This window comes from Nipponia nippon, unplaced genomic scaffold (assembly GCF_047370975.1).
Source record: "Nipponia nippon isolate SJK-2023a ecotype South Korea unplaced genomic scaffold, ASM4737097v1 scaffold_5, whole genome shotgun sequence".
NCBI lineage: Eukaryota > Metazoa > Chordata > Aves > Pelecaniformes > Threskiornithidae > Nipponia > Nipponia nippon.
This window is the reverse complement of record NW_028262369.1, coordinates 76,283,809-76,310,392: the sequence shown is the minus strand read 5'-3', so window position 1 is coordinate 76,310,392 and position 26,584 is coordinate 76,283,809. Positions and strand designations below refer to the sequence as shown.

At 39.6% G+C, this 26,584-nt stretch overlaps 1 protein-coding gene across 3 annotated transcripts in view; it reads right to left on the bottom strand.

Annotated features, from left to right (window-relative positions):
* CHN1 (chimerin 1) overlaps nt 1–26,584 on the bottom strand; it is a 104,087-nt gene that overhangs the window by 67,206 nt on the left and 10,297 nt on the right. The window contains exons 1-6 of one of the 3 annotated variants that reach the window (XM_087731870.1): nt 19,316–19,392; nt 19,178–19,226; nt 15,145–15,183; nt 10,883–10,938; nt 3,299–3,330; nt 2,320–2,433 (exon numbers count right to left, since the gene is read on the bottom strand). In XM_087731870.1, the coding sequence (XP_087587996.1) occupies nt 2,320–2,433; nt 3,299–3,330; nt 10,883–10,938; nt 15,145–15,183; nt 19,178–19,226; nt 19,316–19,372 (347 nt within the window). In that variant the 5' untranslated portion in view covers nt 19,373–19,392. Of the gene's footprint in view, nt 1–2,319; nt 2,434–3,072; nt 3,114–3,298; nt 3,331–10,882; nt 10,939–15,144; nt 15,184–19,177; nt 19,227–19,315; nt 19,393–26,584 lie in introns of those variants that run through there. The other 2 variants (XM_087731871.1, XM_087731872.1) reach the window with 2 other exon arrangements.

Sequence of the window (26,584 nt, the reverse complement as noted above, 5' to 3'; positions counted from 1 at the left end):
TCTTTATATAAAACTAACAGCTGACCAAGTTTTCCTTCCTCCCATACCTTCTAAAGGGTAAAACAAAGCTGAAGAAGGAAAAGCAAAAATCATACAGAAGTGATCTTAAAATTAACATGACTGCTTGAATGACAGAGTGGCACTTAAGCCTAGTGTAAAAAGATCAAATTGATTCACACAGCTAGAAAAGAAAGGGTGAAATCACAGACCCTGAAGTCAATCAAAGTCTTCCATCGAACTTGGAAAGGTTTTGCCCATACATACCACCTACCGACAAGCTCCGTTTCTAGCCATGGAGATGACATTCTGAAATTCCTACTGCGATTATCTGAGCTGCAGACAGAGCTACTTTTGCCGTCTGGCAGTGTAGTGACACAAACACAAATGATGGTCTCAAAAGATGCTATAAATAACAGGTAAAATTACATGAACTCATCATGGCAATCACAGCAAACTTCTCACAGTCAGGATGAACAGACAGACCACAGAAATTACGTAGTCTTTACGAGATGCTACAATGTCAGCAACACACTCGGTGGGAATATTGGCTAATGGGTATATTCTGCATATATAATTCCACGGAGAGGAAAAATGGAAACTGAGCAAAACTCTGCCTCCAGTCAATGGAAACACAGACTCCTGCTACACTTCCTAGTAGAGAGAAAAAGAAATCCTAGTGGTAAAATTCCCATGTGTGGAAGACACAGCGCTGCAGTTCACAGAGAACTTTCACCTAAGGTATGAGAGCAAAGACTCTCATTTGTATACTTTAAAGGCCAACGGCAAGACAACAGAGCATTACTTGCTGTGGGATGGAAAGCAGCCACCTAGACCCTGCCCTTAATATAAAAGTCATTCAGCTAGTGCTTAAACATAATGAAATGGCTGCAACACGCTGCAGTTTCAGATTCTGAGGTGTATTGCCAAATGCTAAATTTCCTCAAAATAAATCCATGATAACAGCTTTGCTATCATTTGAAACTGTTTCCCAAATTGATCACCAACAGCTATCCATTCTCTTTTCTATTGGGTACAAAAATAGATTTTATTGCTTTCAGAGAGGTTTTCCAGTTTGAAAGAGATACCATCAAACCTAGAAAAGACCTCTCTTTTGACTTGTTGGACTGGAGGAGCATTTGTAAAACAAGCTATACCAATACATCCTGCAAGATGCACAGCAGCTTCATCTTTCACAGTCTATAGACCCTGTGCCTTCTGCACCATCAGAAGCAAGGAGCAAGAGATCTTTGTCTTCAAGCCAGGTGTTATGACAACTGTTTTCTTTTTAGCTTTAAATGAACATTGCAAGAGCAGAAGTAGATGAAATGGAGTATTAGACTCTAATAAGCAACACCAATTTATTTACACTATTAATGCAAATCACTGTAAATGTCAATGTTTCTATTTGGAATCTTATTACCACAGAAACAAATATCTCAGTAAAATTTACTTTTTTTTTTTTTCCCCCCAAAAAAGAAGACTTATTCATCACAACCTATTATTTTGGGATATTCTTATTTTAATCATAACCTTACTTTACCCATATAAAACTTTCAGTAACTGCATCTTCTCCTTCAGTGTTTTTCTGTCCCACTTAGATTTAAAACATAATAATCACCATAATCACCAACATAACAATCACCATTTAAAACAAAATAATCACCATCTCCCATGTGAGTACTTCAGTGTACAGCTGAGGCCAAAATAACCTCTATTACCTTAAAAGTAATTAAACTATTTGAAACTTACAACTAGTTAAGTTATTTTTTATTTCAGTTTTTATTTCAGTTTTTTATTTCTATCTGATCCACTTGCCAGAGGAAACAGATCTGCAAACATTGTTAGCTAACAGGTGATCAGACAAAAAAAATCTCCTGATTTATTGGCCATCCACAGAGGGACTAGAGAGAACTAATTGCGCCTCAGCTAGCTAGTAGGTAACCCACATAGTAGACTAGTCAGATGAACTCGTAAGAGGATTTCTTTTGCTTGACTGCCTGCTCTCCCAACGTCTACATGGGGTCACATCTGTAATGTAGTGGGAGAAGGGCAAAACGAAGCACCACCAGCAAAAACACAATTGCTGTTATCCTGATGGTGCAAATAATAAGGAATGTTAGCACTTCAGAAAGGGCTAGGGAAGGTTAAAGATACGAAGTCTGTAACTAGGGTAAAAAAGTACCAGTTCATTAAATGGTGACCATGATTTAAAAAAAAAATAAAAAATTAACCACAAGGAAGTTTAAGCACTAAGGTCAACAACATAGTACAATCTTTTGAATATTTTATAAATTTAAAAATGAAACATTAATTACCAACCTTAATGCCAAAGTGTAGGTTCCAGGTTGCCGTTGGCTTTCACGAATGAGATAGCTTCCCTCTGCAACACTTAATAATTGGTCAGCTTCCTCCCTTGAGATCATCCCATGGAATCTAAGGAACAAAGATTTTTTTAAACGCATGCTTTTTCACCTTCAAATCACCTTTGCCTCTTTTTTTAAAAACCACCAACCACAGTAATCAAAAGAGAAACAAATGTAAAAATCACTGATTTACAGGAACCTACAGCATAAAATAATCTCTCTTTCTGCCTGCATTTGAAGTCACTTTAAATGGTTTAGAAAGGCTTCTATGAAACAATATCTATGAAAAAAGCACACTGCCTTTTAAATCTGCATCTATCAATTTAATATGCAGAAATAAATCCATTTTCTTCTGCTGGCTTCACATGTTTTGTGCCAGTGGCACGCGATCCAACATTTTGCAGCATTCGGGGATATTATGGCAACTTGCGAAAATCTTGGGGATTGCATATAATCTGGTGTAATAACCTAGCAACACTACACATCTTTCACCAAAATAAACACAAATAAGATCTGCTTTTTTTCCCCACGGTAAATCTAACCATCTCTGCCTTAGCAGTCTGAAATAGAAGACACATATATACTGTACACTTATACTGCATTTGTGATCTAAATCTTTTTTTTTCCTGCACACCTTTTGCAAAAGCCAACGGGAGGGGGAGGCAGACAGAGACAACCCTTTGAAAGTACAGAAACATGTTTTTCTCACTTAAGGTAGCGCTCAATGATATCCATATCCATCAGAAAACGCAGCTGTAATTTTAGGCAGACAAAAGTGGTGGTACTGCAATAATAATCTGATGGTGAGCAAGACACACTGCTGTAAAACACAGAGAAGAAACAAAGGGCCCAGAGCAAATGCTTGCAACCTTTTCTGTAACTATTATCAACCAACATGTCTGGATAAACCACTTTCAGAGATGTATGTTACTTACTCTCTTCCATAATATTTGGGTCTGTTCTCTACCTAGAAGAAAAAAACAGAAACTGTCATGTTTCATAACAAGTGAACCCATGCAGTAAGCATAGTGCCTGTAATATAGTATTAAAAATAGAAAGGGATATAATGTGAAAGTACAGATGAAAATCATCTACCATCCCAGGATTTTCCCTGTGGGTGGAATGCAGGGAAACCAAAGGTAGACCTTTGGGAAACATTGCACTTCTGAATGGCTTAAAACGGAGTGAGAAAGAATGAGCTGCTTGGATCACATCATCCTGCTAATACAAACTGATGGCATTAAGTATTGCTTGCACAAACTGCCAGAAAGGGGAAACAAAAGATTCATTTCACAGGTGTAAGTGTACTATATTGTTAAGTGCAATAATACAGTAAAAGATCTATAAAACACTTAAATATACAAGTTATCTTCCATCATAAAGCTGTTGGTGCCACTGCTGTGAGAAATTAAGCCACTACCATATCGCCTCAGAGTAAGGGCAAGTGATAGATTAAACGATCATTAGCAAATGCCTAAGTCCTGCACTCCTTGACTTCACTGTGTGATCTGTAGTATCACCTAAAAGACCTCAACAACAGGTACGCATGTGTTATGCCGTGTAACACAAGCCCATCCGTGCTCTAGAGACCACACAGTGTAAATGCACGCAACATGCAAGGGTGTCAGAACACAATTTACCTGCGAAGTATTTCAGATGAAGTAACTCACCTGCAATTGCCCAGGAACTTTAGAGACAAGTTAGGAACTGTAGACCTCCCCGAAATCAACTCAAAATCTAAACCACCAGATTATCCCTCCTTGCTAAATTTAAAGGAGGAAACTCTCTGGGGAGTAAAATTCAACAATTATACAACCTGAGCTACGAGAGTATGAAGTGATCCAGCTACACTAAACCACAAAATACTCATAGTAAACTGCCACTTCAGTTTCTTTTTTCCATCTTCTCAGAAAAAAAACCCAAACAAACTATTAAAATTAGTACTTGTCTCCAGTTATCTCAGTGGACTATAAATAGAGATTTCAGATGTCCACAACAACAAATAATACATCCTGGTGTGCAGTCTAATAACAACCCTTCCACGTTCCCAGCAAATAAAAAGCCATTGTGATGGTTCATCACTTTTGAAAAATCATTCCATCATTGGAAAGATTTATAATGTTCTAAAAGATTTCCTCTTCCTACATAACAGCAAACAAGAGTTGACCAGCGTGGCAACTGCTTTCAAAGGGCCTGAAGAGACTGGATCACTTCAAAAAAGAAAAAAAAAGTCTTACATATTTTTTGTTAGATGTAGGCTATTTCTTCAATAGGAAGATAGCAACATGAATGGAGAAAAAGTGAAAACATTTTATTGTTGTTATTATAGAAACTTGCAGCAATTCCTAACTAAAACCCTCAAGACAAGACACGAGTCTCAGGCAGTTGTTAAAAAAAGAATCCTGTCGTGAATAAGATTTTGTTGTCTGTCTACTGAAATTTTGTATTTGTCTCAGTGAATACAGTGAATTTATATGACAGAACTGGAAAATTTATATAGGCAAAAGCATTCCATTTCAGAAATGGATTAGTAATGTGAGAGGACATCTTCAGAGTACTTGCAAATCCTAAGACAAATTATAATATTATACTCTGTGCACAAACATTTGAAAATGTGAATGGGTGGATGATGAGTTAAAGAGGAAAATAACCACTTTTGTTAACATTGAGTCTCGACTGATCAATTTTGCCAACTCGCAAAAACTTCAGTATAAGTGTTGATGTGTAACGCTGTTGGCCTGTATAGGACTCAGTGCAACCGGAACCCCACTTCACTGAGTTTTATTGCCTGGTTTTTGGTGTTTTGTTTTATTTCATAACTTTTTAAATGTATGATAATATTAGGGTTTTTTGACATCTAGATTGAATGCATACATTTAGACTCTAAGGTAACTCCATCAGAACTCAGCAGGGGCCTTCTAATTCACTTGAAATGAGCTGAGCTACATACATTGTGTGGTCCATGTGAACTTACTCAAACACACAGATTACCCGTGAGCCAAATTTACCACGTAAGACAGTAAACACTGTTCTCCAGCTTTCTATAATGTTTCCTACAAGTATCGTGACACGAACTTTACTCATAGCAACTTAGGCATAAAGGGAGGTGTAGCATTTGTTCTTACTTTACGTATCCTTAGCTGCACCAGATCTAGAAGCGATATGCAGTGCTCTTGGCCTTTTGTGTCTGTCTGGACTTCAGAAGGTTCCTGCCAGACTGTATTTCTACAAATTACAGTTGCAGGCACCCACGTATCCTCCAGTTGCATGTGAGCACTGAAAGCCAGAACAGTTCAGTTCAGAAGCTTCATTAGCCTAACTTGCACACTCAGTCACAGCCTTAAGTTAAGGAGACAAAACCAAAACATCCATCTGGACTGGAACTAAAACCCACCTAAGAAAGGAAATACGTTTTTAAATAAAATCAAAGCAGTAGCAAGAAAACAGTCATTTTAACTGAAGCTGTTAGCTGGAAATACAGTGTAATTATCTTCTGCAGAGTTTCTTTCCGGTTTGGCAGTATTTTTGGACCAAAGTATCATTAAGCATGAGTAAAGGTAGCCTTAGCTACTTCATTTTCTCTGTATCCAGCAAAGATCAGCTGAATGCTAAGTCTTTTGATTTCTCAGGACTTTTTATTTATGGAGAAAATTTCCTATTGCTGTTTGTTTAGCCTGTGTTTGGCACAGTTTTAAAAATTGCTTCTAGCTTAGAAAAAAAAAAGGAAAAAATAATTGTGAGATATTTGTTTTCAATGTGCTTATTTGTATAGCACCGATGCAGAGGCCACAGGAAAGATTCAGGTGTCACTATGATACCTGCAAGAAACACAAAGGTCAGTGAGATATCCACCATTGCTTTGTTCCTGATTTTTTCAAACTGAGGTGTGAAACTAAGATTACAAACAGCTAAATGGGGCAGACTTGGCAAGTGCCTTACAGTAGCCATTCCTTTGGAATAGAGCTTAGTTGCCATTAAAGTTGGGAAGTCATTCTGGGTGAATATCATACAGATAAAGCTATCTTTGAGAACAGCTCTAACAAGGATATGCATTATATATACCCAGTCTATGCTATGTTTCTTGACTACTCACAGAGGCCATTTTCACAAGACTACATAGAGATGCTGTTTAACAGGCTTTGAATTAGGATGAAGCCTTGTAATAGGATGGAAAAGGCCAGTGATTTTAATTATCTCCATCATTTGTCTGTCTGATATTTTTTCATACTTAGTTATTTAAAATTTATTGTGGAGTGCCTTCATATAGCAGTCAAGGATGCACTAAATATGCCTGCACGCGCACATGTGTGTATATAAAAGATTATATGCACAACAAATACAAATTCCAGGGAGGTAATACAATATTAATTGGACAAACAACATTACAATTGGGATGTTAAACCTCATGCAGAAGTCAAACATCCTTAGAATGTTATGGAATCACCAACTTTACAAGTGAAGATCATACAGTGTTAAAAGCCTTGGCTCTGCTGCACCTTCACAATAAAAAATCCCAAATGAATGCAATGCTCTTTTTACCTCAGTGTAAGACCACTGTGTGTTGCTCTGATATGAAACTGGTGTAACAGAGCAGAAACTCAAGTTCTCTGTGCTTGAGAAGCATTTCATATTAAGTAGGTCATTCTGTTGAATACACCTCTCAGTATCAGCACTTATACAACACATGCCTTTGCACCTTAAATCAAAGGTAGGGTTTTTTACAGTGTGATTTCCAATTATTCTTTAACAAGTGCTTTTTCCCCCTAATCATCACTCTTGCTTATGTCAACAAGTGGAATACAATAAGGCAAGAGGAGCAATTTACATGCTAATACCTTGCCAAATTACATGTTGCTCCCTCCCACTGACCTCTCTGATGTTCTCTGGACCAAAATCCTCTTCCTAATATTTATGAATTTGTTTATACAGCTGAATAATTCAACCACTTAGGAAAAGATTCTGCTCCCCACTGACTTCCGCATGGCTAATAGAAACCCAGCTGAGAAAGAGCAGATCACAAAGCTCAACACTAGCAGGAGAGGCTGAGACCAGAGAGAAAGGTTAAACACGTTTCTGCTCGCTATATATAGTTTCACTTCAAATCTGGCTCAGCTGCATAAATTGTTCAATACTTATAATGAAAAACGCTTATCTGCATTATAACAAATTAATGCAGAAGTAGGAAAATGCACACTGATAACGTATGCTTTCAATTTTACCTTTATTAGGTAAAAATAAGCTTCAAAGAGCTTTTTTTGGCTAATAGATTCTTTAATGAGAAAATGTGTATTTAATATGTTCTGTTCTGCAGCTAAATACCTGTAGCTGACTGATTCTTTCATAGCTCTATTTTATTCAGTTCAATTCTCACTAGTTTCTAAAAACTGCAGATTTTATTTCTGAGTTTCTACAACAATGTTCATGGTGCAGACACAGGTTTACTCTGCAGTTCAGGGGCTGGGATGAAGCTATTTTAATACACAGAATGTCTCTCTTCTTTTTTTATTCCCTCTGGCACAGGGGAAATTTTACACTTACGTAAAGTTTGTCATATGTTATAATCTTGTTTTGGAGTAAATTCATGGAAATACGATATTATAGACACTGAGGTGCTGCATTTCTTTCTCCAGTGATGACAGGACTTCGCAGAGTGTTTCGATTGCTTGTGGTACTTTCGCCAGTCCCCCGTTGACTCTAACAGACTACCTGTTCATAGAATTAGACCAGGAGGACCTCCCTGTGTAGGGACACAGTACGCTCAGATACCCTCCAAAGTGCTTGGCTGATTAGTTGATGCAGGACACACTCACCCACAGCAAATTTTCCTCCCTAACACAGTCCAACTTTTCAATTTGCCACCTGCATAATAGCCAATAAAATTTTATAATTAACAGTATTAAAATTCAGTGATAACGAGGATGAGAAAATTATAGTGGTCAGTGTGATTCGTATTTGAAGAAGCTTTACACAGATACTTTTATATTTGGCTGGCAAGAGTAGGTCTCTCATTCTAAAAAGAAGGCAATCTAGATCTGATCAAAAGCTGAAGGATTTCCAGTGCTCCAGAGGCAGGAGATATTTTTAATTTTCAGATACTGTATACATGTTTATATCTCTGCTTATTTGACTGGATAGGCCAATAGTATTCTAAGAAATACTATGAAGCAGAACTTAGTATAAAATTTGCTTGTGACTTCTAGGGCAAAAAGAGCCAAAAGCACTTCTCTGCAGTCAAACTAGCATAGGAAATAATGCCAACAGATCTTATTGAATATGCTGGACCCCGTTATCAGTTTACAGTTTCTCCCTTGACTACAGGGTAGGTATGCATTGTTCAGTCAACATGCAAAACAATTACCATCATTATGTTACCTGCTGTGAGACTTCCTTAACTGTGCTGGTACTTTCCCACTCCTTACATTTCTATTATGGGGGAGGGAGTTTGTTTGTTTGTTGTCTTTTGGTTTTTTTTTTTTTTTTTAAAAGAAACCAAATGGTATATAGAAAAATGAAGGTTCTAATCCTGTAAGAATTAGAACATTCACAACTGAGGTTCTCAAAGCATCTAATTGAAGAAACTGAAGAATTGTCACTCATCACGACAAGAGCGAGGCAACGTTATAAGCATACATTATGAGAAAGTCTGTCATTACATAAGTAAACCATAGCAGGGCTCGGAGGTAAGACTCGGCAAACAGAGCAAATAAAAGACTACAGTGAGTGTACAGGCATAGTGTCAGCACCTCAATGAACAGTATCAGAAGGCTACCAAAAATCCCTCATACATTTTACAACATGCATATATACACATACCTACACACATGCTAGCACTTCTTCCACCAGTGAAATACTTTTGAGGAGAGAAAGGAAAAAGGAACTATTCAACAGCATTTAACAACAATAAATACAATCCATTGGAAGCAGGCAGTAAAATACTTCATCCTATCCAGGTGAGCACTCTATACAATCACAAACCTGTATTATAAGACTAAGCTCTTCCAAGACTTCAGATATTTTGTATATTAATGTAATGAAAAATCCTGTCATAGAGAACACACAAAATAGAAGAGAACCTTCCTAATAATGTTGCAATGGGAATAAAAAACCTGGAACACCTCCCATTTTTTCACAGCTCAGATCTTATCTTCTATAGATCTCTCCTTCAAATCTCCATCCCACCTTATTTGATGTACATAAGATATCTGCACAACAACCTTAACAAGAATACCCCTGCTTGGATCCTCATTAACAGTAGAAACACTGCTTAAAACAAAATTTTTTGCTACAATGCTTCTTGTAAAATTCATGTATTGTTCTTTCCTACAGCTATGTCTTGCTTAAGTGCAATCAGCTATAGCTATACCTTCTATAAAAATACAAATCTATCAAATTAACAAAGGAAAACAAGAGTGCTTCCACTAAATACAATATTTCACTTCTGTTAAATCTCTACTTTTTATCTTAAGAATTGACAGACTACTTCATAGAATCACAATTGGGGATTTGAAAAGACGACAGAGAAACGCATCTTTAATTCTGCATAGTAATCCTCCTTGTGATCTAGACTGTAAGCTGTTAATGTTCCTGACAGTGCTATGTCCCTCTGTATTTAATACTACGTCAAAGTGACTAACATATTTCAAAGATTAATTTCCTTTCTCTTGGCACATGATAAAAATGCTTAAGTTTTATTGCAGCAATGTAATAACTTTCAGTGGTTATTCGGTAAGAACTGTGTTTTGTAATACTGCTTAACAAGTCAAGCCTAACATTTCAGCATTTTTGAAATTGAAATTAATGTTTCCCAGGTTCGTAACTGAAGCTGCAAGAGAGATGCAGTTACGAGTAAAATCTTGCTGGCACGGATGTTTGGTATCAGTTAAATCCTCCAGCACCACAGCTCTGGAGAGGTGCTGTGCTGCTGGACGGCAGCTCAGGGTACACGGACGGCAGCTCAGGGTACACTAGAAAACTGGGGTCTGCCTCAACAACTGAGTCCATGAGCAGGTGCTTCTGTATCACTGTACATCAACAGGATCCTGCTGTTGCTGTTTGGATCCTTAAAATCTGTGGCTCTGCATAGCTTAGCTACTAGTATTAACAAGTTTTAAGTACTACGACTCAAATAGCAGCACCAGGGGAGGTTTCAGTCTTCCCTCTGTTGATTTATTGCACTCATTTAGCAGCGATGTGTGTACAAACAGGTGCATAGTTCCCCCATAGACCTCTGCTCTTGCTTCCGTGAATTTCTGACCCAAAAAAGGATGAGAAAAGGCATGTTTCCATGTATCTCTAAGAATCAAAAGCCAGTAAATAATTCTGAGGTATACACATCATACTCAAAATGCTTTTTAATTTAATTTTTAGATCAAATGGATTTCCAGGTACCAGTGCCCCCGAAGCTACTTACTCTAATCACAGCACCAAGTGTCCCAAGAAACCGCTGTTTGGGTTGGACACCATGAAGTATAGACTTGGAATTACTGGACTCTATAAAACTGAACCTTTATAATACCCACCTCACGAGTGCAGGTTATCCTTCTAGGATGGGGAGCTTCCTGTTGCAACTGATACACTGGGAGAAGGCAGAAATTAAATTCTGATTAATACAGAATCATTGTATAAGTTAGGCATTTTAACATTAAATATTGCTGTTTAAATAAACAAGACTTTCTGCAAGATTTAATGCAAGGATACATACACCAAGGTCTCAAAAATTACTTACAAGTGGTCAGAAAAAAGAATGTTGCTAGCCAAAACGGGATTATTGACTATCTTTACAATTAATTGATCAAGTACTAGGGAGTAACTAGGTGAGACCAGTCAAGTTTCCATCAAGCAGATCAGAAAAGGAATCATGATAAAGGCAAATTAAATTTTATTATATGTCAAATCAGGCTGCTGTCAGACTTTCTTCAGTAAACAGATGGAGTCCCATCCTACTACACACACACTCAGTCACCTGAAATACATCAAGACTTTACAAGAATCATTCAGAACTTTACAGAATCAAACCCTCCTCTTTTGCCACTGCTCAGTGATGACCTTTCTGAACAAAGACAAAAAAGGCCTTTGCATTTGCAGATCTAAAGACATCAGGAGTTGAGTAGCAGAGCAAAACAGTTAGGGCCCAAACTGTGACATACACTTACTAGTATCTTCCCTCCCCCTTTGTTTCTTTTTCTTAAATAAGCCTCATCAAACGAGAATAAATCTTAGGAGCCAGTTGTAAATTTAATGGTACTAATGTGCAGACTTTCTAATATAATACCAAAGGAGTGACTTGCAGCTTCTATCCCAAAAAGAGTTTGGTTTGGCAAGTCACCTTCAAAATGAGGCTGTCGACACTAAGTTAAGTATTTGAATAATACTCTAGAACTGATAAAATGGACATTTGGAATTGTAATCTTTTAAAATTACATTATGTTTCAATCATTAGTACTAACACCAAGGTCTAACAGCATGTGCCGTCACCTTCCTCAGGTCATAAGACCGTACATTGATTTAACCAATAACATTTTACTTCATTACACTTCTTATTTAATCACGAGTCTTTTCCACTGACAAATGCTGTATTTATGTGCTAAGTTATGTGGGAATAGAGAAAATGGCAAGATGCCCGATGATATGGCAATCATAAGATAAACTGGAAAAATTCACCCCCTTTGTTCCAAACAAAAATCTAATGGTTTTTCGTGATGTTACTGAAGTCAATCCTTACCATTCTGTATTGGTATTACAAAAATTATTTTTGGAAATGATGAAGAACAGCACACTAGTATATAAAAGAGTAGTTTTCATTTCAAGCATAGCATGACCATTTATTTTGCCAGCACACAGATTCCCTAGCTTCTGTTGCAAAAGTCATATTTGATGGCACTGGGCCTTGTCCATATCAAATTCTGAGAACTGTAGAGTCATGTTCAACGAAAAAAAAATATATAAAAATCACAGAGCAAATATGGATTTCTCCGAATTTCACAAAAGAGCAGTGGAGAGTCACAATCAGCACGCTCCGCAGAAATTGGCTAAAAACTGAGAACTGTTTCCCACCTTACTTCAAACCAGGCTGAAAAGATTTTCTGGGAGGAAATTCCTCTTCTCCAAAGGCAGTACCTTTCTCCTCTTCCAGTCAGAAGCACAGCAGGTAGACTAGTTAAGTTACAAAACAGGATGCCTATTCCTCCTCCTCTAATTGATGTATGCAATTCACACTGTTCAACACCAGTTTCCTTGCTGTAATTATTGCTGAGGAAGTCAAACAAGACATTCCTCCTCATCCACCATGAGACAGAAATATAATCAAACCACATGACTCTGCGCTTAATTCTAAACCATGGGAAGGGTCCACCACGGCCAACCATGATGGTGTAGCGGGTGCCCATACATTGGCACACACCCAAGCCTTCAGCTCCTGGCAGGCTGCCAATGAAGATCTGGTATTAGAGATGTTGGACCCCCCTGTTACAGATTATGGCATGGAATAAACCGAACAAAGAGCCAGTGTTCCCTGAGTTCACAGAAGGTAGAGAGCTGTGATTCACTGTTATTGCTTACAACTGGGAGCAAAATACACAGATCTCAATAACAAGTATTGCAATCATGACTAATGATGTTTAATACCAAGGAGCAAAGTGTCTCAGTTTTATCTTTTAGCCCTCCGCTGCAAGAAAAAAGCTTGTTCAAATCATTCTGTGTGCAAATTATTTAATATTAAGTGGCTGACTTGGCATATGACAAGCTACTGGCATAATAAATGATGATTCAAAAGGCACAGACAGGCTTTGCCCCCAGATTCACAAACAGACCAAGGTCCCAGCCATCCCAATTACATGACAGCAATTGCATATGTTGGCAATTATTAAAAACCGTTCAAAGTCATCCACCTAAAGAAAAGACTGAAGATGGACAAATTAAGAGTCTTCAGCCTTTTTTTAGACTTGTTGCCTTTCTATTTTTTATTCAATTAATATAACTGTATTTTAAGAGACCCTGACATTCCTAGACTGTTAAGGCATATGCAGTTGTGCCATAATTTTTACTACAAATTTCTCAGTATCTGACTATCTACTTACAGCCTAAGCTGTTTGAAGTTTCTTATGAGACATGTTCTCATTTACAGAAGTAATCTAATGCTCACGTTGCATAGAAGATCTTGACTATGTAACTCATGATCACTTTAACAACTCAAAAATTGGAAAACAAACCCAAACAATAAGGCTGATTTATGAGTTTTAAGGCCTAACTGATTTTTGAACGCGTCAGCTTGGCAATGGCAGGGACAGAACAGAAACAACTGACCTCTGTGAGCCATTAACTGAATACTGGCCTAGGTGACAGAAAAGCTGTTTTTCTAATGCTTGTTTAATTCTACTATATATACTTTAGCTGACAAAAATACTTTAATCTGCTCTCTTATACTTACTCTCTTTCTAACCCTGGTTTTCACCAAACCTTTAAGACCAACAAAATCTCTGATCGTAAAGAATCTCCCACCGCAGGATGGAAACCTTTTTAAAATAACTACATTTTCTTAGGTGCTAAATCTCCCCAACCTCCAGAGAGCAACATTTTCATCATGTGAAATGTTGCTTGAGCAAATCCCTTTAGCCAGCCTGAAGACACCAAGCCTTGGGAATATACACAAAAGAAAATGCAAATGTAGGTTTGACATCCCTAAACTGTTAAGTGTGTTAAACACACAAACATTCTGCTTTCAAAATCTGCTTTTAGCAGAATATTCTTCTTTCTTGCTGTCATTCCTCAAGTCTCAAAATGTCTCGCACCTTAGCTTTACTATCTACAAAGAACTAGAATTTAGAGGTGAGACACTGTGGGAAGCTATGATGCTTTGCTACGGTGCCATTTGCCTCATGTTCTCTTCAATCTCCCTGAACCTCCATCAGCACTTCCAAACAACAGGTTATTCCTTTACATGGAATTTTGTTGTATTTAAAAATTTAAGGTTTGTTGGTTGGTTGGTTTGGTTTCGTTTTGGTTTTGGGGGGGGTGTGTGTGTGTGTCATTGGGTTTTGGTGTTTTTTGTTTCTTTGTTTGTTTGTTTTTTTAAATTAGGAATGAAAACCAGCAAGTTGTGAAATTCCCAAGGGAGTGGTGCTCTGATCTCAGGGCAACACGCTCAGACTACTGCCCGGCACACCTGACTAAGGCAGCCTGCAAGGCCAGCTTCTTCTGAGCTAGGGCACATACATCAAAGAGCTGCAGAGCCCAGGCAGGCAGACTGGTAGGAAACCAGGCCCTTCTAGTCAGGGTTTCAAAAAATCTGCTTGTGATTTGTCATGCCAGGCCAAACAAATGCTCTCATTTTACTACATCAGCAAATTCTGGGGCAAAACTATTTAGAGTTTTTCTAACCAGCTCAAGTCTCAACTCTACTGATGCAAGGTACTAGAGCACAGGAGCCCTAAAAGTTCGCAAGTAGTACAAACTTTAAGGCATGAATAGAGTTTACGGAAGCCCCAGTCTAGGCAGCCAAACCAATATAAGCCAGACCCACACAGGAGTGGGACCAGTTATGTTAGTAAGGTGCAGAGAATCTATTCCTCCAAATAATCTGCATTCGCTTGTCCTTGAGGATAAACAACTGCACCTATCTCTAAATAGTAATGAACCCCTTGATGCTTCTTAAACTCACATTCTCATGAAGGGGAAAATGAGTCTTTTAAAGCATCCAAATGAAACTTTTTCAGCTCTGACCGGGGGGGGGGGGGGGGGGGGGGGGGAACAAAATCAAACCCCAAAAAAACATTGAGATACTTACAGTAAGATTTCCAAACAGGTGGTCTGTATTCATCAGTATCTGAAAGAAAAACGACGAATCTTAATGTTGTGTTGGAAACGTTTTAATACAGAAATAACTCTGCAGAAGCACTTGCAGATTTATTAAGATAAATATTGCACCTAGGTTCTAAAATGATTTTTTACTATCAGAGTATAGAGCAACCTGTTAAAAGTTCCCCCTCTTTACTTAAACTGAGAATATGAAAAGGTATTTTCTTTAGCCAGCTAGAATAAAAACTGTAGAAATACATTTGCAAAATGGCAAACATGCAGATCAGAAGCCAAAATACTGTGGGGGAGAAGGGGAATGCATATTATTTTACTATGTATATACATGTAAGTTCCCCTTTAAATTACACCAGAAAGATTTTTTTAATCTCAACTTATACTCCGATAAATCAGTTTTCATCCAACTTATTAAGGCCATTATCTTTTGCTTCTTCTGGATAGCAATTAACAGCTCCTAAAATAAAAGCAGAGTATGTAAGTACTAAGACATGTTTTGCAAAAAAGGAGGATTTTTTTCATAGAGTACAAGCTCTGCTTGGAAGCAGTCAGTATGTATTAAAAGTACCAGCATATTTCTAATGCAAATTTTAATTCTCAAAAAAACAAACAAACAAAAAAAAAATCCCAGTGTATTCTGTCTCCCTTATGACTTGCTGACAACTGATCTGACATTTTGAGCTCAGGGTTCTGTTGCAAACTTTGTTTCTGATCCACTGTTTTACCACTCTGACCAGCTTCAGTTCTGATGCTACAAGGTACCAAGACTTTCTGCAAGATGCTGTGCTTATCTGCCTCGGAGCTGGTGGGAGTTACTCGGTACTCATTACACCACAGGGTCACAAGTTGAGACAACCACGCAGCCAGCCTTGCTGTTTGAAGCCTCTTCTCACTGCAGCATATAAATACAATTCTTATGACTTTATTATTAAGGCAGCACTTAGTCAAACTGCCATCCCCCAGATTATGATGGCTTTTGATCTTTGGGCGGGCCTGCAGATGCACTACTGCGTCCTGGGGATCAGCCAGAGCACCTCGCAACTGCACAGAGACCTTCAGTGCCCCGCGCTGTACTACGAAAACCACCAGCAACAGATGCAGCCATGGTTATTCATTCCTACTCTGATACCTTTAATTAAGGCAGTGCAAGCCGATTCATTCCAGAAGCATTGTAACGTGATCCCTTAGCACTGCAATGTCACATGGAAAAAGGGCAAAACTTGTAAGTAAAAATAATGGGTTCAGTCCCAGAAGACAATTCTCACTCCACTAGCTGAATTTTCTTTTGCTATAGTCTTGTTTTGGCAACATGTGCACCAGTTGGATTTACAAATAAATAATTTAAGTAAAGGAAAACACGCACTGTATTTGTAAAATATGAGCTGACTGTTATGAAAATACGAGTATCTTGGCAGTCTAACCTATACTTGCTCGCACTCAAGCCGTATAATTGTTACAACTGAGGGCAGCATGGTTATAAAACTGAAAAGCAACAATAGTTGTGCCAAACAAAAAACCCCAAACCTTGTTAAAGTCAGGCAAGAACAGCAGTAACTTTCATACAACAAACATTTAACATTCAGAAATTGGAAGAAATGATTTATGTTATGCAGCTGTGCACAAGGATTTTGCTAGAAAATCTGTCGGTGAGCTTTACTGCCTTTACAGTGTGAGAATACCCTCCGGCCATCCCACATGAGGTAATGAAAAAACAAAAGGTCATTTCTATTGTGATTTAAAAAAAAAAAAAAAGTTCTCTAATATAAAATACCGTAACAGCAAGTACAGCACAATAACAACGGTGAAGCAGAGGGTCTGTAGTGTTTGTTTCTGTGCAAGAACGTTTCTATTACTAAAACCACCCCACTACACAAAGATAAAATAGAGTAAGCATAAACATCAGACCTATCTGTTACTGACCCATTTTTAAAGATTAATCAATGTAGTCCCATTTAACACATCATCAGTATTTTGAGATGCGTTATTAGGAAAAAGGCTTGATTTTCAGGTAGTCCAGGCTTGCACGTACAGCATCTCCTATTAGGCATCCAAAGTACCCAAAAAGCACTTCAAGGCATGATAAAAAACCCACAGAAAATGCTGAACCCAAAATACATTTTCTCACTAACGCTGCACCACTTTCTAATTAACGCAATAAACTCCACGCTGTCAGTTCTCAGATTTTTCTACAGCTCCCATCAGCACAGTATCTCAGCTCTGCTAAATGTTTCTGTGATAAAATAAAATCGTTTTCTACAAGCTGTGCATCATGTTTTATCTTAACTGTATTTTCTGCCTTAAGTGAGATGCAATTCAGCTTAAAGCTGTTCTTCTCCAAAGGTCTAGAGCACTACAGAAAACATAAATGCATGAACTGATGCTACCAGCTCTGTCCGGATGTGATCCTAACAGCATTGGCGAGACTTTTGCCAGCACAAGGGCACCCTCATCAGCCAGGACATTTTAGATCAGGCACACTGTCCATGTACAGAAATTGCAATTTCAAACCGAGACCAGTTTCAAGATGATAGATGCTGGTGCTGAATAGTCTTCCTAACCTTTAAAAGTGAAAATATTTGATCATTTCCCATTATCCCAAACTATGACAGTTTTTTTAATTCTTCAGAATTTTTCTCTGATTAGAAGGGTATATGTATAAGGTTTTATTTTTACATAATATAATGGGACTTCTTCAAATTCTCTACCCTGAATCCATACCGATATCTAATAATTTTCCAGCCTGAAATAGATCAGAAAAGAAACAGCTGTCTGCCCAAAATCTGTACTTTCAAGCTCCTAAATAGACTTGTCATAGTATAAATATATATGTGCATGTAAAGAAAAGAGTATCTTAAACTGATGCATCACTTGAAATCCCACTGAGACCCAAAGCTATATGCAAGGTTAAGGCATGGGGCGGGGAAACAATGCTGCAGGACACATGAAAATACATTTACACTCCTTTACCCTGTAAAATCAATTTTTGCTCTTGAACCCATAACAAAAATCAAACTCTTCTTTGAAGCAAGCATCTTATCACAGACCCATAACAGCCAGTGCCTGTAATTCAGGCAGGGACCTACATTTCTTACGTACCCTACGTGACAGGTTTATGCATCTCTCTGCTTCTCCAAGGGCAAGGGTGTGCCAGCCCATCTGTCTCTCTCTCTCCAATGGACAAGGACAGGAGTGTTCCCTATTTCTTAAACAATTCTCAGTGCTTTCTTGCCATCATCTTCTTTCCTCCCAAACACACTCTCCTCCTCGCTTTTCCAGGAATTTGCCTTCCTCCAGCCTTCCCAATCTTCATCTGCACACAAGACCTCTCCCCTCCTCCTTGAGCAATGCTTTGGTTTGCTCCCCACTGCTGTCCTGCTAGGACTCACCTACCCAGCCCACTCTATCTGCTCAGCATCTCATTCTCAAGCCATATCATCTCTACTCAAGGCTTCCTTGAAATTTGCCTAAATGCAGAGAAAACAGAGGCAGAAAAGCCCAGAACAACACAGCAGGCAGGTTCTGGCAACAGCCCCTTTACAGGCAGAAATGAAACAGTGGGGCAGGAGCGTTGCTTTCCAGGCCCAGCGCGCCCTCCTTTAAGCGCACAAATTAATGAAAGAAAAAGGAAACTATGCATCTTGGGCATGAACCATCTGCAATTAAGGAGTGAAAAGCACAGAGCTATCATCAGAAATACACGCTTGCACAGAAAGGGGCTTCTGCCAACAGAAAATCATACAGCCATTTAGAAGTTCACATACAGACACAAACGCTATGACAGCATCTCAGATTTTTCCATAAACACAAACGTGACTAATTGTGACATTACAATGTAGCATTTCCCTTTCCTTATTTTCCTTCTTTCTTACCAATTTCCATTTTAACCCTTATATAAATTTCAGAGTGTACATTTTAACTGCAGATATGAAAACTGTTACTATTGCCTCAAACTGTTTAGACTGCTTGTCTCTGTGTATTCCTTTTATAGAAAGAATAAAAATGTTTACCTCTGCTTGAAATGGTTCTTTCTCTCTCCCCACTGAAGATCAGCCAGCTCTAGGGTAGAGCAGCAGCAGCGTAACTAGGCACGGTAACCCCATAAAGCAATTGAGGACTTACTGTGAGGTTTCCTGTAGAGAACTCACTTTTATTTTCCTTTTACTGTATGTCATTCCCTGCAGCATGGTGACCTGTAACATCATGCTGGAGATTAGTTTAATGCTGTCTGCGAAGAAATAATCAGCTGTCTGCTGATATAGCAGCTCTTGCCCCAAACTTTGATTTTATTTGGCAATAGCCCTATTGAACACAGGTGAGGCCTCAGGTGGAGAACCTTCTGGAAGAGGCCAGTTCTTAGCCATGTGGACCAAACATCAACATGATCAGGAGAAGAAAAAACAATTTCATGTTTTCTGAACCAATCTATGACCAAGGAATGGTGTAAGTCATAAATATGAAAAGATGAAAGAAAGTATAAAACATTCTTCTGTAAGCTATGGCCTAGGCACTAACCAGTAAGCGTTAACATGTGTTTTAAGATGCTAATCTTGCTTTGTTTGGCAGCAGCATGTGCCAAAATTTAACTCCTGGAGAGATGCGTGACCAGCAGACGTGGCCATTTGCTGACCCATACAACAGACTCCTTTTTGTGCCCAAAAACCAACTTCTAGAAAATTCCTCCTCAGCCTCAAAATCTTGCGTGTTAGCACCTTCTCTATGCCCAAAGGATGCACATAAAATCAACTCGACTTACAGAAATAAAGCCATAATTTATTTGCTGGTGAGATTCTCAAGCCACAAGAGCAGTGCAGTTGAACAGAAAATGTCATTTCATCTCTGTTTTTCAGAGCACAAGTGCCAACAGCATTTCAGAAACTAAGCTCAAGCCATCACGAAACATTTTAAGCAGCAGCCAAGCAGTTTGGCTTTTATGCACTGCAACCAAAATAAAACTCAAACAGCATTAAGGTAATTAAAAGATGAATACAGCCACCACCCTAGGCAGTGGTAGTAAAACAGATGGGCTACAATACTATGGTTTCAGGGTAAATACGAGGAGCTGATCTCTGACTACGGCAGCACCCAGCAGCGCTGGAAGCGTTTTGCAGAAGTCCCCGTGCTCCCGGCGGCAGGAGGAGGGGAAGGCGACGGCAGGCGGCTCCTGGAGAGGGGGCAGCAGGGTGGAGGGTGCAGAGAAGGGCCAAAATATTCCTGTCTGTTGCGTGTATACTGAATAAGGAAGGGCATACACCAAAGGTCCTTTGTCACTCCTAGACAAGACCTTGGGATCCACATTTTTTTTCCACAAAGCCTCTCTCCACTCCTCTGCTACACCTCCGCTATCAGCAGCCGGTGAGTTAAACGACGCTCTGTAACGGGGTGGCAGGCAGAGGCAGAGCCTTGATGCAAAGAGCAAGAAGCGCCGTGGGTGGCTACCTGCCCGTCACACAAAGTCCTGCAGAAACCAACCCATCCCTGCCCTGGCAAGCAGGGTGCCACACATACTGCTGCCAAAGGCTGCAGAGAAGTTCATTTCAGCCAGCGTTCGGTAAGCAAGAGAGAAAGCCGTGGTCAACCTTTCTTGCCTTTCATGAAATGTTTTCTTAGGAACAAACACTTCTTCAGCATTTGGTTCCTCCAGATGAATATAAAAAGGGAAATGATCCTCTGGCTCATTCTTGTCCTGTTTTTGCCTTTCCATAGCACAGGGGTAACGAATTATTTCTGACCAAAATACCTCTCACAGGCTTATGCCACACTTTTAAAGAGATCTCAGGCAACTTTTTGGTATATTCCCTTTCTCTTAAATAAAAACTATTACACTGTTATTTTACAAAAAAATGTTGCGGTTTAAAAGTGACTGAATACATAATGTTAATCCAAAAGTAATGTTGCTCTATTAGTCTCTAAAAACAAAGACATTAGTGACAAGAACCCGAAGGCACACATGGCCTGGCCCATGTGGAAAACATGCAGAGTTTCACAACCAGGGCGTCACAGATTTCCTTTGTTTATGGGAAGGTTCTCGCAGGGCTGAGAACACCCCGGGCAGTGAGCACCACGCTTTCTCCCAATTCCCGAATATACAATATACTGTGTGACACTCAGCAACAATGACTGATACTTCTAGACTGTTATTGAGTCTTCGATGCTACTTTAATGTTATCCTTGACACACAATTTCCTTTGAATTAAGAAAAAGAAAAAAACCTTTGAAAACTTTCAGGCATATCAAGGCTGCTCCTCAGGCAAGCAGACACCATCACGGTAAGGAGCTTCAGTGCAAAAGCTCCCAAATAAACCACAGCCCATTTTCTCCACCTTCTCCAGGTGGAGAAAAGATGCCATCCAGGCATCCACTTTAACGTGCAGGCAGACGTGACAGCTCGGCACGTGTCCTGGCTGCATGCGGACAGCTAACCCTCCCAGCGGAGGATCCCCTGCTCCGAGCCCGCTGTGCTGCCAACACAACCCACTCTGGTGGGGAGCTGGAGTGGGGCAGCTGTTAAGCGTTAGACTAAAGCCCAGTCTGATCACAGAGACAAATGGCCTCTAGGTCAAAAGAGGAGCTATCGCCAGGCTATGCAGTTCACCTCCTGCCAGGGAACAGCAACTGGCAGGCAGAGGTTACAGGTACTCAGCTCAGCCGCACCCAGCTGTTTCCAGGCCAGCCCTGGAGAAGCTGGCACGCAAGTGAAGTTACTCCACCACTAAAACCATCCGTCTACAGGGGCTTGCCCAAGCCTGTGGACAGAAGGCACAGTCACCAGCAACAACTCTCCTTACGCAAAGTTTTACTCCTTGGCCTTGACCTTTGGCGCAGCTTGCAACACTCCTTAATTCCCATAAAAACCCATGCACCTAGGCAGCTTTGGACTTTTAAAATTAAACTGTATTTGAGTTATTTAAGCAAGAAAACAAAAACGGATGAATGTGTTTTCTTCACATTTTCCAAAGGCATTCCCATCTGGGAGGAGAACAAGAACACAATACAATCTGAGGGAAAGACACAAACCGGTGATAGGGGGCACTGATAACAAAAGCATCCCTTTGGCTGCAGGATGGGACTACATCACACACACTGTGCCTCAGGAGTTTTTTAATGGGACAAAACTTATTTTTCTCTGCTCCTTCGTCCTCACATGGTTTTGCTTATACCACTCCAAACAAGTAGAATTAGGTTTCTAATTATTACTGGAGTAAAAATGATTAAGAGAAAGCTAATGTGAACGATGCCCCAGAAAGCTACAAGGGCTACTGCCATTTCTCTGATGTGACCAAGTGGGAGACAAGAAAGCACTCTCAGCAAAAGTGAAGGGGCTTAAAGACGTGCAAGGTTTGAATAATTGCATCAGTCTTGAGGGGGAGAGAAAAAAAGATCACACTGCCATCCTGGTTTCTACAAACATCTGATCTGGCAACAAGAAATTCTGTGGGAATGCTTCTAATAGGGTTGAATGAGAGACCCAACGAAAACAGCTAGAGTTCAATGCCTTTTATTAGCAGGTCTACTATTACTGCCTCTTTATGAATGATGGGAAAATTTTAATGAGTAATATTTTGCCTATCGCGGGCACTGCTGCCGTTAAATGAACTCATCTTCTAAGTGATTAGTCCAGGTTGCAAATGATCTGTTTCTAGATTTTCATTTAACTGAAGCAAGGGACACAAGTACTAATTTTTCCTCCTCTTTGCCAGATAAATAGTGGCATCTGACTACACGAATGATGACAAATAAAAATTTTAAAAATCCTTTATAACAAAAAAATTAATTTTTAATTTTAAGCTGGAATTTTCACATGTGCAATGATAACAAGAAAACCACAGCTGTTGTCCTCTTTCTCTTGACTGTAGTTTAATGGAGGGGTGGGAAATACCCCTCCCATGAAAGCCCAGTTAGCTTACTGTTTAAGAAAACTTTCAAAACCTCTAAAATTATTTCCTAGTGTTGCTGCAAGTATAAAAATGTAGACCTCAGAGAGGTAAAAAGATGACAAGTGCCACCTTGTGGGCATTTAACAAAGACAGAATTTAATGTGCTTTCCATTTCCAGCAGGGTATCTCAGCCTCCAGACAACAGGCTGCAGCCAATTTTCAGCATTTCTGGGAACACCATCTTTGCTTCCCGAGAAAAAAAACAGACACGATGGGAACCGCTACCTGACACGGCTCTGCGGGTTAGCTGTAGGTACAACAACAGAGTCAGGCTGCCAGCTGTCTGTAACCCTCTGATTTATCTCACTATAGGAGTGACGATAGCTCTACAGACTCAAAGGTATCCTGAAATGGCTGGTTTATACAGTAAACAACTTCCAGCTGAAAATGTCAAAGTCAAATATGCCTCTTTAATATATCTATTTCAAAGAAAAACAGACTGTCTGTTTTTTGTTTTTTTTTTTAACTGACTGGGGCTGGCTGCAGCCCCAGTGCTGGATCAATGAGTTAGGCAGTTTCCCATCCTCCCTAAGGGTTATTGAAAAGGTCTTTTGCAAACTAATTTTGAAAGTTCAAAATTCACAGAAATATGCCTTTATTGGATGAATCGCATCTTTTAGATCTGACAGATAATTTGTCCAAGTATCTTCTATATCAGTACAGTAAAGTCTTAGAGCAATTCAGAGTAATATCAGGTAACACAAGCTTGAACACTGTAATCAGACTTCCCTGGTTTAAATCCAGACTGGTTTTCATTGGAGACACTGTTTTTGATCATCGTCAGTGAAGTTTGCTTGGAAGCCAGGAGAAATACCTGTCGAGGCTGTTGCTTTTACACTGCTCTCATTCCAGCCATGGCAAGGGATAATGTAGGAGAAAATATTTACCCTTTCACATTTCCTTTCCTATTTTTTGTTTCCACAAATCCTTCTTTGTCTCCTATTTTAAAAGTCTGCTTGCACAGAGACCGAGCTCATTTCCCATCAGTTGTTTGACTTCTTCCAAACATTAGTAATACCAACAAGGGCACATCGGTTTTACCGTAACTTCAAGCCAGTGACAACTGCTACAGCCACAGCCTCAAGGCGTTCACAAAAATACATTTTTGTCTTGATTTCTCTAACATACAGGGAATATTGATTGGAGCTTGATTACACAAACATTCTGAGCAGTCACCCTAATAATGAAAAAGAACAATATCATATGGTATAAAAGTGTCTTCTAGCTGCAAATTAATCCCCTCCCCTGAATAAGAAGTCTGTCCAGTCAAGGTTGAGCAGAAAAGACCCTCAATAAAGGATGAGGTTTCAGGCACTTCTGAAATACAACCCCTCCATCCATCGTATAATGCCTTAATTTGCTGAATAGGGAGGCATAGTTTATCACTGTTGTCTTGGTTGCTTTGAATTTTTTTTTCCACACACAGCACTGAGATAACGAACATACATTCACTTTCTAAAATCCACTTTTAAATAGAGTGTTGTGGTTTTACCAAAAGCTGAACCACAACAAAAGAGCACAACACTGACCCTGCCTCCCTATCCATTGGTAAAAATCTGCTGAGAACTTGTCCTCCCTTGCATTTTAGACTGAGATAGCTGCTGTGCATTCATTGGCCTCCTGGGGGAAAAACAAAACAAAACAAAGCCACCCATTAGCAGCCCAGGCAAAAATCAGAGTCACCCGGAGAAAATTAAGAGCAGATCTGATTTCTGACTGCTGTTATAACTGGCCTCAAGATGGATTCGTGTTCCAAAACACGTCTCTCTCTTTAACTATGTCAGATGGTCTAATAGATGCTGTTGTCTCTCCTTCCCCAAACTTGACCCATTTAAATTCTTAGACCATCAGAGTTATAACAAACCCATTATGATTCTTATTAGAAACAGATTTTTCATTTTCTAAAACAGTCGTCAATAACACACACCATTGCTCATGCAAAAATATGGCTTGTATTTACGTCCTTATTTCCAGAACAGATGCAATACATCAACACTCATGGTTGGAAGGAGGAGGACAGACTACCAAGTAAAGTACCCTTGCCCGGAACCATGATCATTTTTTATAGTGTCATGAGGGAAACTCCTAAAAAACACTACTGGCAGGGTCAGAGAAAGGGAAAAGCACACATTGTGGTGGGTTGCCTTTTCTTGAACTGGAATTAAGTTTTTACTCCAAAAGTCATTCTCCAGTTGCTGTGAGCTTTTCCCCAATCTGAAAGCTGCAAGTGTCATTCCTTACCTCTTCCTGTGCTCATATAAAACATCCAAGAGGCCTCCAGTGGCGCAAAGTAGGATGCTCCAGGTAGAAAAACTTCACATTCCTTTTCGGCAATTCCATGGCTCACTACTATAACTGCAGTCAAAGAACTACACCAAAAGATACTTACCCACCAGCCTCTCCCTGTTTATAGCATTAAATCCATCTTTTTCATAACCCTTTTCTTCCTCGGCAGGTTCATCTGCTGCACTAGGCAGGAACCAGAGAAAGGAGAGAGAGCAGGTGTGAGGTCCAGTCTGTGGAGAAGCTGTGCTCCAGGTCCACTCCTGATCACCCAGCGCGTTGTGGGGCTAGAGCAACAGCCAAATGATCATTTTGAAGGTGGTTTAGCAGCTCTGCAAGCACTGAGGGGTTTTCTGCATGGGCCCCTCATTTGTCCTCAGTTCCCTCTGCATTTGGGAGGATGAAAGCAGAGCAGAAGAGCTAGGAACAGGCTGCTGGAAGGAGAGCTGAACACAAACGTTTGTCACTGCCCAGCGGGAACAGGAGAGCTGGCCGGAAAGCTCGATACGATGGATGCTCAGAGATAACCTCCAAGTCCTTTTCTGGGTAAATCCATACATTTTTTTGTCCCCTCCAGGAAATTAATTCAGATGGTTTTCTTGCCTCTGTTGTGAAGTTCTTTCTCCTTTTTTCCATTAATTAGAAGAAAGACAAATTGGTCCACAAATAATGGAAACTTGGGTTTATTACCTCTGACTTTATCATGGCACTTTGTTAAACAGGAGGTTTTCAACAATTATTAGCTGCATTTCTGGGATATTGATGCATCCTTACTGGAACTGAGATCCCACAGGAATGTCCACAAGTGAAAAGCAGACCTTGTCCTACAGAACAAGATGTCTAAACAGAAAATAGAACAGCTGCTGGCGAGAGAAGCACAGGCCTACACAGATGAGATCATCCTACAGATCAAAGATCAGTATCTATTACCAAGTCTTGTCAACCCAATAATCCCCCAGCCAGCATTGCCTCTCTGGGTAACAGCTCTTTTGGTGTCTTTAGCTCCACTTTGACTTTATAAAAAGAACCCTATCGTGGCAACTGGCAGCACAGGAAAACATGTAGAGAGACAGACAGACAGAGAGCTATAGGATGTGACAGATCAAAAATCCAGTTTATAGTTTAAAAACGGTCCTGGCCTACCTACGTGGCTAGATGGGAACTGCCGGGAGGCAGAATGCTGCAAGCGATTGTCAA